Source organism: Aethina tumida, chromosome 3 (genome assembly GCF_024364675.1).
Source record: "Aethina tumida isolate Nest 87 chromosome 3, icAetTumi1.1, whole genome shotgun sequence".
In the NCBI taxonomy this organism is placed as follows: Eukaryota; Metazoa; Arthropoda; class Insecta; order Coleoptera; family Nitidulidae; genus Aethina; species Aethina tumida.
The window spans coordinates 19,219,543-19,236,586 of NC_065437.1; the positions used below are offsets into that span (position 1 = coordinate 19,219,543).

Below are 17,044 nucleotides of genomic sequence, written 5' to 3' on the forward strand. Positions count from 1 at the left end.
CCTTCGCCCGAACGTCCATTCCTCGTCGCCATCAGTCACAATTGAGACGCGGTACCCAGACGGGTGGTCACCCCCGTGCGACGCGAAACGCAGAGTATTTTTTGGATTGAACCCACAATTTTGGTCCTGTGTCCCGTCCGATCAAGAGCAGGTAACGGCCGCCCAGCATTCAACCAGTGTCGCGTTTCGGCAAAGTTCGCGTCAATTGATCCGGGAGGCCCGCGATAACGATTGCCGTACAGCTGCTGCCTGGTAGGCGCTTTCGTTTTTCGGACACAGTCCCCGACCGATTCGGATTTGGTTTCAGTGAAAGAATAGCTGTGTTTTGTGTGTCGGTGCCGCACACACTGGATTTCGGTGTGCCACACGTAAATTGTGCTGCGACGGTGTAGAAGAAAAAAAAATTTTAAACAAAATTGTGATATCATCGACTTTGACAGCTGACGGAGTGAACACGAACGACACAAGTAAGTAGTCACGGTCGTGTTGATAAAAGTGCCTCGGTAGTTTCGTCGTTCTTACACGTGTCACAATCACGCGTGCTGACTCGAAAATCTGCTCAAAAAAGTTCGTCGCAAGACGCTTAGGTCGGCATACGCAATAAATCATAGATAGCCTGGGCCAGAACGGAAATTCCATTGTTTCGACCCGTGACTCATAGTCGATAATTGTCTGAAGATTACTGGAAATTGAATTATTTTATTTTTAATGCGGACACCATTTGCATCGATTATCTACTCCTGTAAAATTTACACAAAGTGTATTGTTTAACAAAAAAATTCGTTGAAAATATATATTATTGTTTTGAATAAAATTAGTAAGAGTATTCTAGAATTATAAGTTACTTAAAAATTCAGTGGCGTGCGAGTTAGTAAAGACAATAGTAAAATATATTTTTTATGGCATATTATGTGCATTGTTTCATTTTTGTTGAAAATCTTTGTTAATTGAACTCGAATATAAAAAAAATGTGATAAAGTGTATCAAAAAAATATAATATTAATAATATAAAATTTTTTATTTGTGTAAAAAATAATAAAAATAAATTTTGTTTTTTCATTTGTCTACAAATGCCAACAATTACGTTATTATGGTATAATATCCATATTTCACTTATGAGGGTCTAAACTACGAAAGATTTAAAATATCTCAAAAAATGGTTTGTGTCTAGTCATTAGGCACGCCACTGGATTATTGAGCATATTTCACAGATATGTAAATATACTCCTACAAGTTTTATTTAAAACTTTTGTATATCACTTATAACAATATAAATAAATGAAGGGGTCAAATATAACCAAATAACCCTCTACCGCAACATAAGACTATAGCAGTGGCGTAGGTATATTGTTGTTTCAAAGGAATTACCATAATTAACTGGCAAACGATCAGGAAGTTACAAATTAAAATAATTTTTCAATGTGTTGTGACATTGAAGGCGAGGTAACATAAAAATTGTTGGTGTGTCTGTTTCTTAGCATTTAATTATGAATTAAACATTAGGAAAGTTAATAAATCTACACTTTTTTTTCTTCAAAGCGAATAGAGATTGAAAAGTATACTGTACGTTCAAAATTGTTTGATCGTGGCGCTCCTCTGAAAAACTATATGCTATTTCCATGATAAAAATGTTATTGTCCAATTCACACATTTAATAAGTACACTTATCACCATATTTTAAAAGTAATTTATTTATATATTGCCTAGTCATTTTCAAGTATTTGAGATGGTATTAGTAAAGATAATCAAGTTATTTAAATAGAAAAATAACTGTAACTTTTGATCTGAAAGTTCAAATATATTTTTTTATTATCCACATAAATTATTTGATTGATTTTTTACGTTTCTTTGAAATGAATTTTAAAATATTCAAAATAATTGTGGCAACGTTTCAAGTTATTCCTGCAATCCCATTATAACCATATTTTGCGTCATTGTTCCGCGCTTTTAATTACATAATTAAGTTTCTAGAATATATTCTTCAACAATTTGACGTTATTAATTGCTTTTTAATCAACCCGCATATACTTGATAAAGAAAGACTTCTCCTGTTGTTTACGTAGTATTTTCAATCCGGAACAATCTAATATTAGCATGGATTCGTACTATTTTATGATTTCCGCATAAACGTGGCCTGTACGTGATTCCCCCGTTCGGCCGTTCCATAAAACACGTCTACGTCATCGCTGGTGCTTTATTTTCGATCGTGTTTTATTTATATTTTCGATTAGTCTCGGAGTCAGCTGCCCGACAACGCACAGAAACCAGGTGTTCGATGGTGTTTACGAGCGCCACTCCGTGCACCGCCTCTCCTATCGTCGACGAAGAAGAGCAAATGCACCTTCTGCCATTGTGCACGATTATAACCGCACCTGTCCCTTTATCGAGTTTTATTGTCACTTGCAGTTCTTCGGCTGCGTTGCCGCATTGTCGACTTTTCGACAAAAAGAGTAGTGTAAAGTGGTAGTTTTTCTTTTTTGAAAATATTGCAATATTTTGTCAAATTATTTGTTTATTATGAAGGAAAATTACAATAAAAAATCACGGAAACAAAATGGAAATGCATCTTCATATAATAAAGTAAAAATATACCGTACATCTCAGGAACGAATAACAAACTACGCAATATACCATTATTATTTACTATATATAATCAGCTTAAATGTCTACTTTTTGTTTAAATATGTGTCTATTTTAAGTCAAGTCTTTTGTGTTCGGTTACATCAGTTACTTTCTTTAAGCTTCTCATAAACAATGCTTCTTCCATGGGGACATTATTCTTCAGTCCTTTGGATAAGAATACTTTGACAACATAACAGTTTTCTCTATTTTTACATCAACTCCCAACTCTTACACTTTTTTAATGTTACTCTCTAATACTTCTAGGATTAGTTGTTTCTTTCTCAGTTAGTAATTCTTAAGACTGCGCATTTGTTTGTGGTTTATCCTGCTTTTAGTATGTATTATTTTCATATTCTCAAAATCCTCAAATTAATAATTGTGTCCACATTGCCGAAGTTATACTGTGTTCAGTCGATGAAAGTACAATAAATAATAACACACAAACAAACTTTGACTTATATACAGCGGAGTCTCGTCGGGATATTCGAGGTCAAACTTATCCGTGGCGGATTGTTTTGTTGTGCAAACAAACATGGACTTGCGAAAGTACACGTCAAATGTTTTTTGGCTAATTTGTACGCAATTAGCAGCAAGTGTCACGCACGCAACGAGTGTGTCTCGCCTTGAGGTTTCGAGATAACCGTTTTGCAAGTGTTGCGTGATAAAAATTTACTCCCGTGCAGTACCATAAAAAATAAAAAAAAGTGTAGAATTAAAAAATTTAGAATAGATTATGATCCAGATTTAGTGATGATCAACCTTAAAAATACGTACTACGTATTTGTTTGTTGTTTTCATTGATAAATTTGTTGTATGACGCATTAAAAATGATGTCACAGTAAGATAATTGTAGTTTACAATTGACAACATTTGAGTAGTTACTGTTCAGGGTGGCCCACGATGTCTGGGCGATATCGCGAAAACGGTTTAATTAATTTTTACGACCTAACTACATAATGAGACATGTAATTAATAGAAAGTTGTTACCAAAATAAGTCTAGCAACTGCTGATTATTTAGTAATAAGTTTTAAAAAAATCATACACAAATTGTAGAATTTAATCTTAAAACCATCTAAAAAGTAGAACAAGATTTGTACATGATTAGTCAATGTCACTCATGTAGTGTATTAAAATTATATTTTTGTATATTTTTGGTTATTTTAATAATTTTAAGTGATTTACGTATATAAATATCCTATACCTAACTGGCATACTCATGAAAATCTCAATATTAAATGGGCACAAAGCGTCAACATAAGTAATTGTCAGAGAGAAAATTTATAAACAAACAGTAAAGTCAATAAAATTCATTGTAATTCATAAAAATCTCAAAATAAAATAGAAAAAAGAGAGGAGATGCGACTAAGAGAAAAAATAATAAAAACCTTCAATATTCGCAGTTATTTTTGGTTACCGAAAGCAGTAATTAACGTAATTATTGTTTGGAAACAATATAAATTAACTGATGAGACAAGTGTCTTTATTTATCATTATTCTGCTATGTTCTATCTATTCCATAAGCGAAATTTTTGAACGAAAAATATCCTGTGAACTTAAAATATTAACAAGTTGACAGGTAAGATTAAAAATTTAATATTATATTCTTTTAGATTTTTAATTTCAAAAATGTCACCATTGTTAACTGTAATAACCTTGTCATCATAAAGTAAGTACTTGACATATTATGTCAAAAATAATGATTATTAATTATACATTTAGGTCTTTCATTTCAAATATTGTCATTGTTATTTATCGGTTCTCCAAGTAATACAGCTGAATTCTTTGCAGTATAAATTATATTATATGCATTAATACAGAGTAAAAAAGCTAAAAAATTCTCTTAATTCTTCTTCGTTACATCTTGGGAAGTCATAATGATGCCACGGAGGAATAACACCAGACAATAAATCAACTAATTTCAATCATTTGACTACAACGTAACGTATCGAGTGTCATCATCAGTTCCAGTCTCGTCTCACGTTAATTTCGCCTAATTGCAGGCGCTTGGCCGTACATCCTTCGCGGTCAGCCTTGAGGCCGTCCATTTGAATAAATAAAACGTCCATTCCGATTGAAGTTAACTAGAAACGGTTTCGCAATCGATCGATTTCATCCGCGGCATCGTTTCTGTACAGCCTGCACACCGTGGCTGTTTCTCAATCGCAGGCGAAACGCCACGGCAATACGTCGTCCACAATTCACAAGGACTTCTTGTCTTGTGTTTATTTTACTTTCTCGCCTGCACGCCATGCTTTTATTATTAGCGATATTAAAATTTCTCAACGCCGCTTTTTGTGTTTGCCGGCCGTGATAGTTTCCCCGTTTGCTAAATAGTCTGATCTGGGCGTTGTGAAATGCCATTAAATCAATGTCCGCTAGTTGTGCGGCCGTTAGGAAACCGTAGCCGTGTAGAAATTGAATATGTCGAGCGAAATTTATGCATTCCACGCTTAAATGAATGATAACCCTACCAAATCCTTTGATACGGCGTTACGAAACGCGTGTTTACTTTTTAATTAGCCCGTACGATTTTTCTGAGGCGCATTCAGCGTATTAAAACATTGACGCAATCGTTATAGATAACTTTTACTCGTGCCACCTCGCATTACGAATGCATAATGTATTCGTAAACTCCCTTTATCTGGTTGCCCACAATTTTCCCATGAATAATACATAAAATTTTCGATTTGGCGTTGCTCTGAATATGCGCGTCCGGTGGGCGGTTCTCTCTCTCGTTTGTTAAATTAAAGATTAACAGTTCCCGTTTGGAAGTGCCCGCCGTACTTGCTTGTATCCAAGTCCAATGTTGTTACAAAAAGCCCACTTTCACCGGTTGAACCGTTCCTCGCTAAATAACTCGGCGCTGGCTCTTATCTCTTGCCGAAAGTGGGTCCACAACGGACCGTTATGCGTGCCGATCTCAACCTGTTTCGTTCCGACACGAAACGGTACGGGAATTTTGTTTATCTCATTAGCGTTGAAAATGTACAATGTATTTGTACCATCTAGCAATTAATAAATATGTCAACAATAAAAAGGAAATTACCAAAACAGGTCGTAAATCAAATATATTTAATTATGATTTATGAAAAACTCAAAATTTAATAGAAGCAAAAAGAAGTGATGAGAAATGTGATGACTAATTGAAATCAATAATTAATGTGATCATAGTTAGTAGTTATGTCTCATAAAAATTTCAAAATTAAATAGAGCGTCAATATAATTTAGTAATTGTAAACCAAAGGAAAGAAATTAACACACTATAGGCGGGCAGCAAAATAGTCCAAACTAAGTTGTTGAATTATAACAAAAATTAAGAGATAATTCTTTCAGTTCCGTATGTAAACCAATAGAGTAAAATTATCTCACCCCGCTTTTAAAGTAAGTACATTTAAAAAAGTAAAAATTACCCGGCCAGCTAATAATCAACAGTTCTCGAGACGGGTATTTTTACCCGACCCGCTTATAGTGTGTTAACAGACAAATAGTAAAACCAATAAAATTAATTGTAATTCATGAAAATCTTAAAATAAAATCGAACAAAGAGAGGAGATATGACTGGTAGAAAAAATAATAAAAAACTTCAATGTATGCACAGATATTTCTGTAATTATTGCTGGTACTTGTGTCTCATCAAAATCTAAAAATTAAATAGATTTAAATAGTTAACATAAGCAAGATATTATCAACTAGAGGAAGAAAATTGGCAAACAAATAATAGTAATAATAAAATAAATTGTAATTCACGAAAATCACAAAATAAAATAGAAAAAAAGAGAGAGGATGACTGGTAGAAAAAAAGAATAAACAGCTTCAATGTATGCAGATAATTTTAGATACTGAAACCAGTAATTAATGTAATCATTGATGGTACCTGTGTCTCATGAAAATCTAAAAATTAAATAGATATGAAGAGTCAACATTAGTAAGTAATTGTAAATCATGAAAAACTCAAAATAAAATAGAAACAAGAGGAGAGATATGATTGATAGAAAAAAGAATGAAAAAGCTTCAATATGTGAAGATATTTTTGGATACTGAAACCAGTAATTAATGTAATCATTGCTGGTACTTGTGTCTCATGAGAATCTAAAAATTAAATAGATATGAAGAGTCAACATTAGTAAGTTATTGTCAACCATAGGAAAAAAATTAACAAACAAATAGTAAAGCCAAGAAAATTAATTATAATTTAGGAAAATTTCAAAATAAAACAGAAAAAAGAGAAGGGGATATGACTGGTAGAAAAAAAGAATAAAAAGCTTCAATATATGAAGATATTTTTGTATACTGTAACCAGTAATTAATGTAATCATTTGCTGGTACTTGTGTCTCATCAAAATCTAAAAATTAAATAGATTCAAAGTCAGCATTAGTAAATAATTGTCAATTTGTTAATTATAGGAAGAAAATTAACAAAAAAATAGTACAGCCAACAAAATTAATTGTAATTCAGGAAAATCTCAAAATAAAATAGAAAAAAGAGAGGAGATATGACGGGTAGAAAAATAAGGAATAAACAGCTTCAATAAATGATATTTTTTGATACTGAAACAAGCAATCAATGTAGTCATAGATAGATATAAAGTCAACATTAGTAAATAATTGTCAATCATAGGAAGAAAATTAACAAAGGAGTAGTAAAGACAACAAAATTAATTGTAATTCAGGAAAATCTCAAAATAAAATAGAAAAAAGAGAGAAGATATGACTGGTAGAAAAAAAGAATAAAAAGCTTCAATATATAAGATATTTTTTGATACTGGAACAAGTAATCAGTGTAATCATTGCGTGTACTTGTGTCTCTTGAAAATCTTAAAAGTAAATAGACATAAATTGTCAACAAGAGGAGGGAAGTTAATAAAGATAATAGTAAAATCAATAAAATTAATAGTGATTAATGAAAATCGCAAAACTGCTACTGAAAGTCTCAACAAAGACCTAATTAACGTAATAAAAATATTTTGAATGTAGAATGTCATTCAGAAAGAATCCGGCGGAACATTTGAATCTTTAAACGATCAATCAGTGAACTGAGGGCCGTCGAGCTGACCCGTAACACTTTACAGTTACATCGAAATCTCGCATAAGTTTTTTTTTTCGAGGCGCAATACTTCCCACGAAACTTGAGCGTTGTCGGTGCGCACAATTCACCTGTCACCCATCCGACGGTTGAAATCGAACGCGCGGCCCCAATTTAAAGCAGCACTCCTAAAAAAACCGAGAAGAGGACACGTAAACGAAACGCACGACGGGCGAACGTCGCCAAAAGTAGAAAGTATATACCCGATGATAAGGCACGCATAATGAAATGCGCGTTCGATAAAACGGGGTCGACGATGGTGGCGGTGGTGGAGGACGACTCCGCCATAGCAGCACCGAATCGTGATCGTCTCTCGTCCTCGATTCGGTGCGCGCCACGTTCACGTCGCCATTGCATAACGGTCCCCGGATGGAATGTTATTTACTACGCCGCGGCCTAACGTCCGTTTTCTCGGTGCATCGGAGTCTAGACGACGTCGAGAGCGACATTGTCGAGGAAACAAATGCCCGCATTCATCGGCCGTTTAAATTGCACGTTCGTTTTTACCGCTCATTGTTCGCCATCGATAATACAATAGGGTTCGGTTGGCTTTTGTTGTCGAAATAGATCAGAAAATTTTACTCTGCTTAGAAAATCCAAAATCCCTTTTGTTCTCGGAGTGAAATTTATTTTTATATGCAGTTTCTCCCATGTATTTCCATCTTATATTTTCTTATTTATATATTGATAATTAATGTTTACTGTAATTTTTGGCAGTAAAATATTAACAAGTTCTGGACGAAAAATGTAATTTTATTACTTGTACGAACTAAAAATTTGGTATTTCTGATTCAATAAATCATGGAATACAGGACAAAAATGCCTGAGAATATCAAGTATTAACTAATATCTGTCACAGTGTATAATTGAATGGTATACTGGTGTGTGTAACACACAAAAATAAACTTGTTTTCTTGTTAACACTAACAATAAAACTGTTTTTAAGTACAGCATTGTTAAATGATTATATATTGTTCTTAAATGTGACTCTTTATTCTATGATTTAGTTGATCAGAGGAAATAAATTCTACAACTTTACCACAGTCTTATTAATTTAAATTGCCAATGTTTGCCAATAGAATCCTGTGACTGTTAAAAATTACTTTCATTTAAGAAATTTGTAACTTCTGATCCAATAAATCATTTAGATAATTTCCCATTCTCCATTTCATTAAAATCAATTAATAAATATAAAAGTTGCCATCTTAAATTGGTCACACCGTGTACATATGGAATTCTACATGCACGTTAGATAACCGGTCATAAATATATTTATTTTTTTCGTCGCAAGTTAATTTGGCTATTAAAATTAGACAAACATTTCCTAGACAAAAATTTCCTATATAAAAAAGTTTATCTAAGAAAGAAATAAATTAAATTCTAATCGTGTTTATATCTACGTTATCGTGACAAGTAATTGATTTGAAATTAGATGAACTAAGGAACCGATTTTTTTGTTTCATAGTCCATACTGATAAACAAAGTTACTAAATTCATTCCATTTTTTTGTTTCAGGTAAGTAGCACCCTAATGGAAATCCGACTGACTCAGCTTTGATCCCCCACACATTCGGTATGAAATCGATTAATTTGTCTCCTAAATCGGGAACTAGGCCGATTCGGCCGACCCAAACTGTTGAAACCGCGGCCATCTGTTATCGACTAATAGTGCATTCATCATTTTATATAGTTGTAGCCAACTTTGGCTTTCGCAAAACGCACAATGTTGCCGAGAGCCTAACGTTTCGAAATGGCACAATAGGCGGCGGCATGAGGAAATTGTGTCAAGGCATCGGTTACCCTACCACTCTCGAAAATATTAAATGTCTCGATGAACAGAACTGTAATCGTTATCACCAATTTTTTTAACGACAGCCTCTTTGTTCTGGTACACGTCAGTATATGTGTCATTGGGTCTAACAAATTGAGTTAAGACAAAGCCACGTTGCCGGGCGAAACGACGAAAAATGTGGGACAGTCGATTTCCTAGATAAACGACGAAGGACGTAGACGGGGGGAAACGGCCCCTCGTCTGAGAACGGCAAATCCGTGGGGGAAAGGGGGAACGAAATCGGTGCGAAGCGCTACGTCACAAGCCAAGTACGTTATTGTTTGCCAGTAGGTCTCCTGCATTCATTAAATCGCTCTCTTTGTTTACATTGTACCGTGCAGGTCTGTCCGTTGTTTGTGTTTGATCCTCAATAGATTGCTAAGTCTTATTCAGTTAGTGGTCTTTAAAGGTGGATGGATTTAAATGCCAGACTTCTATTAAGGTTTAATTAATATGATTTTTACTTTGGACGTGGATGCCAACATAAAGATTGAAATAGAATTGTGACACTACATTAATTTGCATGAATTCCTTCATTATATTTGCGTGACCTATCGGTACTACGTTCTGTAAAAGTTTTGGCATCAAACGCTTGGTTGGAGATGTGAAAAAATATAACGACAGGTGTTTTCTCATAAGATATAAATAATTCATAAAATAGATGCTCTCCTATTTGTTTAGAACGTTTAATCAATATTATTGTTTTTAAGAATTTGTTTATTTATTTAGTGACGTCATAGTATGACGAATGATAATTCAATTGTAGATGTTTTAAGATCAATTATTGGACTCCTTAAAGTAATATATGCTTAATGAATATTATCGCTTTTAAGAATTTGCTTATTTGTTTTGTGAGTTTGAGTTGACGTCATACCACAGTGAGTGATATGATAAGTGTATTAGTACATAGTACAAATATTTTCAGGTCAATTATTCGACTCTTTCTGTAAAAGCGTATATCTTTTGTTTTTTAAACTCACCCACAAAATTAAACTATTGATTTTCTTCTATCGAATCCTGGACCTCGGAATTGTAAGAATATACTAAAAATAATGAATGTTTTTAAGAATTTCTTTATTTATTTTGTATTGACATCATTCCACGATGAATGATATGTCAACTGTAGGTACTACCTAGTAAAGTGTTTTGAGGTCATTTTTATTTATTGTTGATAATGTTAATTCAATTCAACAAATTATAAAATCAAGAATAATATCGTTATTTAAGCTAATTCACAAAATTAAGATAAAGTATTTGACTCTCCAAATTACTCAAGCAAGAATATATTGTAATTTAAGGTTATCCACAAAATTAAACATCCAAATTTGTCCAAAGATCACTCTAAAAGGAATTGTGACAATATAAATATTATTGATTTAAAGAAATTCCTTATTTATTTAAGTGGATTTGAATTGACGTCATACTTCAACCAATGATAAGTCAACTGTAGATACACAGTACAAATATTTTAATATCAATTACTCTAAAATCTAATCTTAAAATTAAACGTTTGATGTTTATTCATTCCATCGACCACTGGAATTCGAGTTACGGATTGTGACAATAGACGCAGCCAGCGCAATTGGTTCGTTCACGCCTGCGCCTTGCGCAATCGATGACGAATTCGTCGTCATAAATATACACGACGATTTGTCATCATTTACGTCATCGTAAATGTACGATTTTTACGTTTCGCGGAACCGCAAGCGTTCACCGCTTCCGAGGATTGCATTAGTCATGTTGAGGAGAGTCCGTTAAGCGCATTCCGGGCAAGTGTTTCGTTCTACCAAACGGTTTTATCTTTATCTGGAATATTTTAATGAATCACACAGGTGTACTGCGTCATCGATGTTATTGTTTTTCACTAACCGTCGACGATTGTTTACCAGTGGTCCGACCTATCAGACAGGAAGTGCAGCTATTTGGGAATAACACACTTGATTAGAATATTTCCGATCGGTTTTATTCACAAACAATTCTATTAATAGTCGACTGTGACCTTTGGCTAATGTGATTTTTTTTACAACGGTGTTTCCGATACGTAGGAGCTGCCAAATTTGTTTAGTACACGGTAAACACACATTTCAGCCGTTATTTAAATGTAAAAGAAGAAATGTTTATCTTATAATATTTATATTATTAGCTTGGATTATACATTTCAATTATAACTGGTCAGATTTTAATGAATATAGCTGAAACGATGGACAATAAAAATGTAAAATGTAATGTTCTCTGCGTCCACTAGTCGAGGGATACTATAACATTTTTACAGTTCAAAAATGAGGTAACTTGATGAAAATTCGTTTATGAAAAAAAAAGTTAAAAAATTCACTTATCTATCATTGATAGTTGAACACATGAAATACATTTACACAAACAGATGTTACAGACTACGATCAAGTTTGGTAAGCACCCATTTAGGAGGATGCTAAACTCCTTAAACAATTTTCATTTTTACACTATAAAAGTTGTTATGGTAAGTCCTCATTTGGATGATATTGAAAACAACATTTATGGCAAGTGTAAAGCTTTTTATCGCCCATCTTTTCATTAAAAGTGTTACGTGGGTGCTATAATCTTAAATGGACTACGCTACTAATTTGGAAACAACACTTTTTTATAAATATAATAAAACATTACTTTAAGAGGTCAGGACGCTCCATTTCGTTTTTACCTGCTCCCAATTCAGTGCAACCATTTCTTTGTCGGTGGAATAACAATCGGTGTGGAATGTGTGTGTGTGTGTCGTCACGTAGCAATTCGATCTTAAATTTGACTGGTAGTGAAATGTCTCGTCGGTTTATGGGATTGCATCATAGACAACACCAAGACGGTCGGGCCAAATTGCAATGTGCCGTTCGTCGTACGTCCCAGTAACCGACTTTTCGTCGGTATTACTCACACTTGGAAATTAACAAAACATAAAAAGATGTTTTCGATGTGACCGCTAACAAATGTAACGGTCGGACATCGTTTTGATTTCGCATCTGCGTTCTTGTTTCCGCTTATAACTTTCACACTTTCTTAATACGGACTTCGGGGTGCATATAAATAATTAATAACGTGCAAACAGCTGTGGAAAACAATCGTTTCATCGAAAGTTAAACGTAAATGGTAAAAATAAATAGTGTTGTTTATTGTGGCAAAGTCTAAACAATATTATCTAGTTTGTTTTGTAAATTATTTTTTCTGTGGTTTATCTACCAAAATATCAATATAATTAAGTGTATTTTTCTCGCTGATTCATAACTGTGATTAATCTACATATAAAGGATAAATAGAATAAAACGGAAATGATTAGAAATAATTATTATTCATTTTCAAGTCAATTTCCACAGAAATAAATAAATTAATACTCTTTTAAAATATTATATTTTCCCAAAAATCCTCCATTGTACTTTAATCTAAATGATGCTATTAACTATTTAAAAAATATTCTAATTAATATAATTTTATTGGCTATTTTCTTAAGATGATTCTCTCGGCTAAGAAAATAATGGGATTACTTTAATTTGGTATTCTTTTTTTAAAATTAGTCGGTACATGGTAAAGTTTTCAAACTAGAATATTTTAATAAAGTAATTTTGAATCTTCAGTTCAATTTCACTAAACTATAGTATCTCACTCCTCCTAAACCGGGGAAGTACGTGTTCGGAGGTACACGCACCGCCCGGTCAATGGAACCCGTTGCCGTGTGCTTAGGCTGCTCCGTTGTCCCGTCGTCGATCGGAAGCGGTCTTTTTTGTGCTGCGCCCGGGGTGAACGGCCACCGAACGACCGGAGGAGGCTCACGGTCGCATCGGATTGTCCGGACACACACACATGTACGTTACGTACGTACGTGTGGCTATGTGTGTATTTTGAAATGTGGCCAGCGGTGCCCGGCGGCCCAATTGAAACCTACACCGCCCGAAGGCGTAACGGTGAAAAGGCGTGTGTGAATGTTGGGCGACCGTGCGGAGCTCTTTTGATAGAAGGGCGCTCGATACGTTGAATTAAACTATAATATGTGTTATAAAAGCATTACAAGCAGCACATTTATTTAATATTATTTAAAATATTATTTAAATATATAATAATATAATAATAATAAATATAATTTTAGTACTAAAATTTATTTTTTTATAAAAAAAGTCCATTTATTCATAGAAAAAAATTAAATTTCGGTTATTGTCTTTTTATTGTCCATTTTTTGAGTATTTATTAAAATTGAGTTATAAATAGAGGAAATAGAATTTTTATTGGTAAGAAGAAAAATTCAATAAAACTTCTAATGTTATTAAAAGCTTTTGGAGCCTTATAAAATTTTTGAGTTGTTTTGGTACTGCTGACAACTCTTTAATTTTTTTGAGAGCCATTAAATTCTTGTTGGTTAGAATTGTTGACAATCATGTGATTTTGACAACTAATCGGTTTTATTTTTAATTGAGCCACATTTTCTCAACACTAACAAAAATTCTCTCCCTTTTTATTCACATACAAAATGAGTATGAATAAAAATAATTTGCCGTCTGCTTCAAGAGGTTGAAAATAAGCGGGAGCGAAATATAAAACTTTTTTATATAGCTTATAAAATAAACTAGATTCAAGTTATGTAAAGTTTAACAAATTTTCTCATAATTATCGATCTGAAATTTGATTTAACGGGTAGATAACCAATCAGAAACACAATATACCACTTTCTCTCAACAATTTAATAACAAACATATGTTAAATGACCCCCATATTGCAGACACTATGAATATTAAATTATGCAATTTTCTGGAGATGTATTTGCGGAATGAAAAGTCCTAAGCACAAGTCAGAGAACAGGTCAAGGTCGCAATCGATTTAGGAATCCTGGTTAAAACAGTTTTGCTAAGAAAGCATGTTGTCAGAGCCAGTTACATCCAAATCTCACCTGTGTGATAAATTATTATATATAATTATATAAATTATGAATTACAAACTTCAACCTATCTTTGTATGAAATAAAAACGTGATTTAAAGAATTTCATTTATTTATTATTTATCTTCTATCATTATTTTGTGAATAATGAACAGATACGTGAGACAACGAAATGATTTACAGGAAATTCCAAACCAATATAAAGCAATAAACAGGAAACATTAATATTACAAAAAAAATCTCAACCTGAACATATTAATTTTCATTTACGGAATATAAGTTAATTAATTTCGTTTCGTGATGTATTTAATGTTTTGCAAATATGATTATGATTTTTATCTGATAATAGATTGTAAATATTTGACATTGTCAATTATAAAATAAAAAATAAAATGAAGGAAGATTATATTTTAAAAAAGCAAAATCAGCTGTTAATGAAAACGTGAATGCCCATTACCATTGTCCTCATCTTAAATGTACGTATAATATTGTTGATCCTTTAATATGATACTCCGAGGGGGTTAACGACACTATCTGTTAAAGCAGCACGTGGTTGTTTTTTCCTATGACAAACTATCGCTGTCTATTAATAAGTTTGTAAATAACTGCCGCCTTGGAAATATCCGTGTAATCAATCCTACGTCAAGGATGAAAAAGATATGCGGTTGACGACAGTCAGGAAACAACAATTTAAAAAATTTAAATAGATGTAAGTTTCTAAATCTATATATGGATCATTGATTTCAAGAATAACATTGTTCTCGATTAAATGCCAAGCAATATAAGTTTCGCACAAATTAATTTATTAATTAATATATACGTATTAAACTTAATTAATGGTAAATAATATCATTATTTTAGATATAAAAACACTATAATATATTGTGTATATATTGCAAATCACATACTACTTTTCATCACTTGGTAACAAAATCGTTTATAATAGATTACGAGAATATTTTCTGAAATTTAATTTGTATCTAGTAACGTTATACGTAATGAGTTTTATCATTTTATGCAGTCGCTAACTAAATTATTAAGTGTATTGGTTAATAAATCTCCAAAGCATTTTGGGCATTTTATGGTAATTTGGAAATAGTCATTTTATAATGTCGCACATTTTAAATGACATTTGTCATTAAATGTAGCAACATTTAACAAACTTTATACAACATTTTTGGCACAGGGCAGTACAGAAGTTTTGCCTGTACATTACAAACTGCTTACCGGTATTTCACAGTGGTACTAATTCATAGGATCTCTTTCCAGAGAAGCTCGTGGCCCCTCAGCATTTTGTGACAGTGTCGTTCAAACTCCCGATCAATTCAAGCACCTTCACATAAGTGCGTCCCGCATCAGCGGCGTCGGTGTTCGTGTCGTCGTCGTTCGTCACGAAGGAAGCGCTATGGAGCGTGAGTCGAATCAGATGCAGGCGCTGTGCAGATCAGGCTGCGGCTTCTACGGCAGTCCGGCCACCGATGGACTCTGTTCACTATGTTACAAGGTAAGAACATAAAAATTCAAGTAAATTTTAATTAAACAAGAATTTATAATTTTAATAATCCTAGTTTATGAGTGAATGAAAATTAAATTTTGTCTGTTAATATTTAAATTATTAAATGTGGCGCCCCTTTACACTGCAGGCATAACTACTTCCAGGTCCCATTACTGTTGAAAATTAAATTTTGTCTGTTAATATTTAAATTATTTGTTGTTTTAGGAGGCACTCAAGAAGAAACAACAATTACCCACCACCCCTACAAGTCTAAGCGCACTTAGAGACACAGCAACTGCCCACCCCACCATTAGCCGCCTTCCATCCTCTAACGTCACCGATCTTCCCAATGAGGTTAGTAAACTATACAAAAAAATCGACAGTGTCGACTGGACTGACGTATATGTCAGTATGTCAAAAAGACTGCCCGCCGAAAGGGGGTTCGTCGACAAGTGTTAAGAGAAAAAATCAGCCCTAGAGGCTCCTCTTTAAACACGAGGCGGCCACACAACTCACCACCAACAATGACGTGCTCGTTTATTTAATTGTGTAACATTTAGAATGTCAAAAAATCATTTGCCGAAAGGAGGGGACTCGTCGACTAGCGTTGAGAGTGAGGAACATGCGGCCCCCGGTGGTGCCAGCCAGCACAGCATCACGAGCAGACACAGTATTTCAAGCAACCACAAAATTCGCAGTAAACGTAGTATATCTAGCAATCATATATTCATGAGAAGTGGTGCCATGGAGGTAGCTGAGAGTGTGACAGTACCTTCTATCTCCGGCAACAGTCTTGTAGTCACTGAACCAACGAATGTGCAACAGGTTAAAAATTTAAAAATTAAAGACTGGGATACGTTTTAATTTAAATTAACCTTGTTTTGCATTATGAAATATTTTCGTTATAATCAAGTCTATATCGTAAGCGAAATGATATCTGAAACAAGGTTCATCGTGACCTAATAGGAAAGTGAAATTAGCACTTGTTGAATGACGCTGTGCGGGTTAAAAATAATTAGTCCCCTAATTGGCACTTTTGTTTGACCTACTTTCGTCGACGCATTAACTGCTATTATTTTAAATAATTTAGTTCTCCTTTCGTACATGTTTAAATTGTTATTTTTA

General features: G+C 33.5%; 1 protein-coding gene across 5 annotated transcripts in view; it reads left to right on the forward strand.

Annotated features, from left to right (window-relative positions):
• LOC109593860 (AN1-type zinc finger protein 6) overlaps positions 1 to 17,044 on the forward strand; it is a 39,506-nt gene that overhangs the window by 20,290 nt on the left and 2,172 nt on the right. Inside the window, exons 1-3 of one of the 5 annotated variants that reach the window (XM_020008977.2) lie at positions 87 to 467; positions 15,694 to 15,928; positions 16,145 to 16,273. In XM_020008977.2, the coding sequence (XP_019864536.1) occupies positions 15,830 to 15,928; positions 16,145 to 16,273 (228 nt within the window). In that variant the 5' untranslated portion in view covers positions 87 to 467; positions 15,694 to 15,829. Of the gene's footprint in view, positions 1 to 86; positions 468 to 14,803; positions 14,901 to 15,402; positions 15,509 to 15,693; positions 15,929 to 16,144; positions 16,274 to 16,305; positions 16,745 to 17,044 lie in introns of those variants that run through there. The other 4 variants (XM_020008980.2, XM_020008979.2, XM_020008978.2 and 1 more) reach the window with 4 other exon arrangements.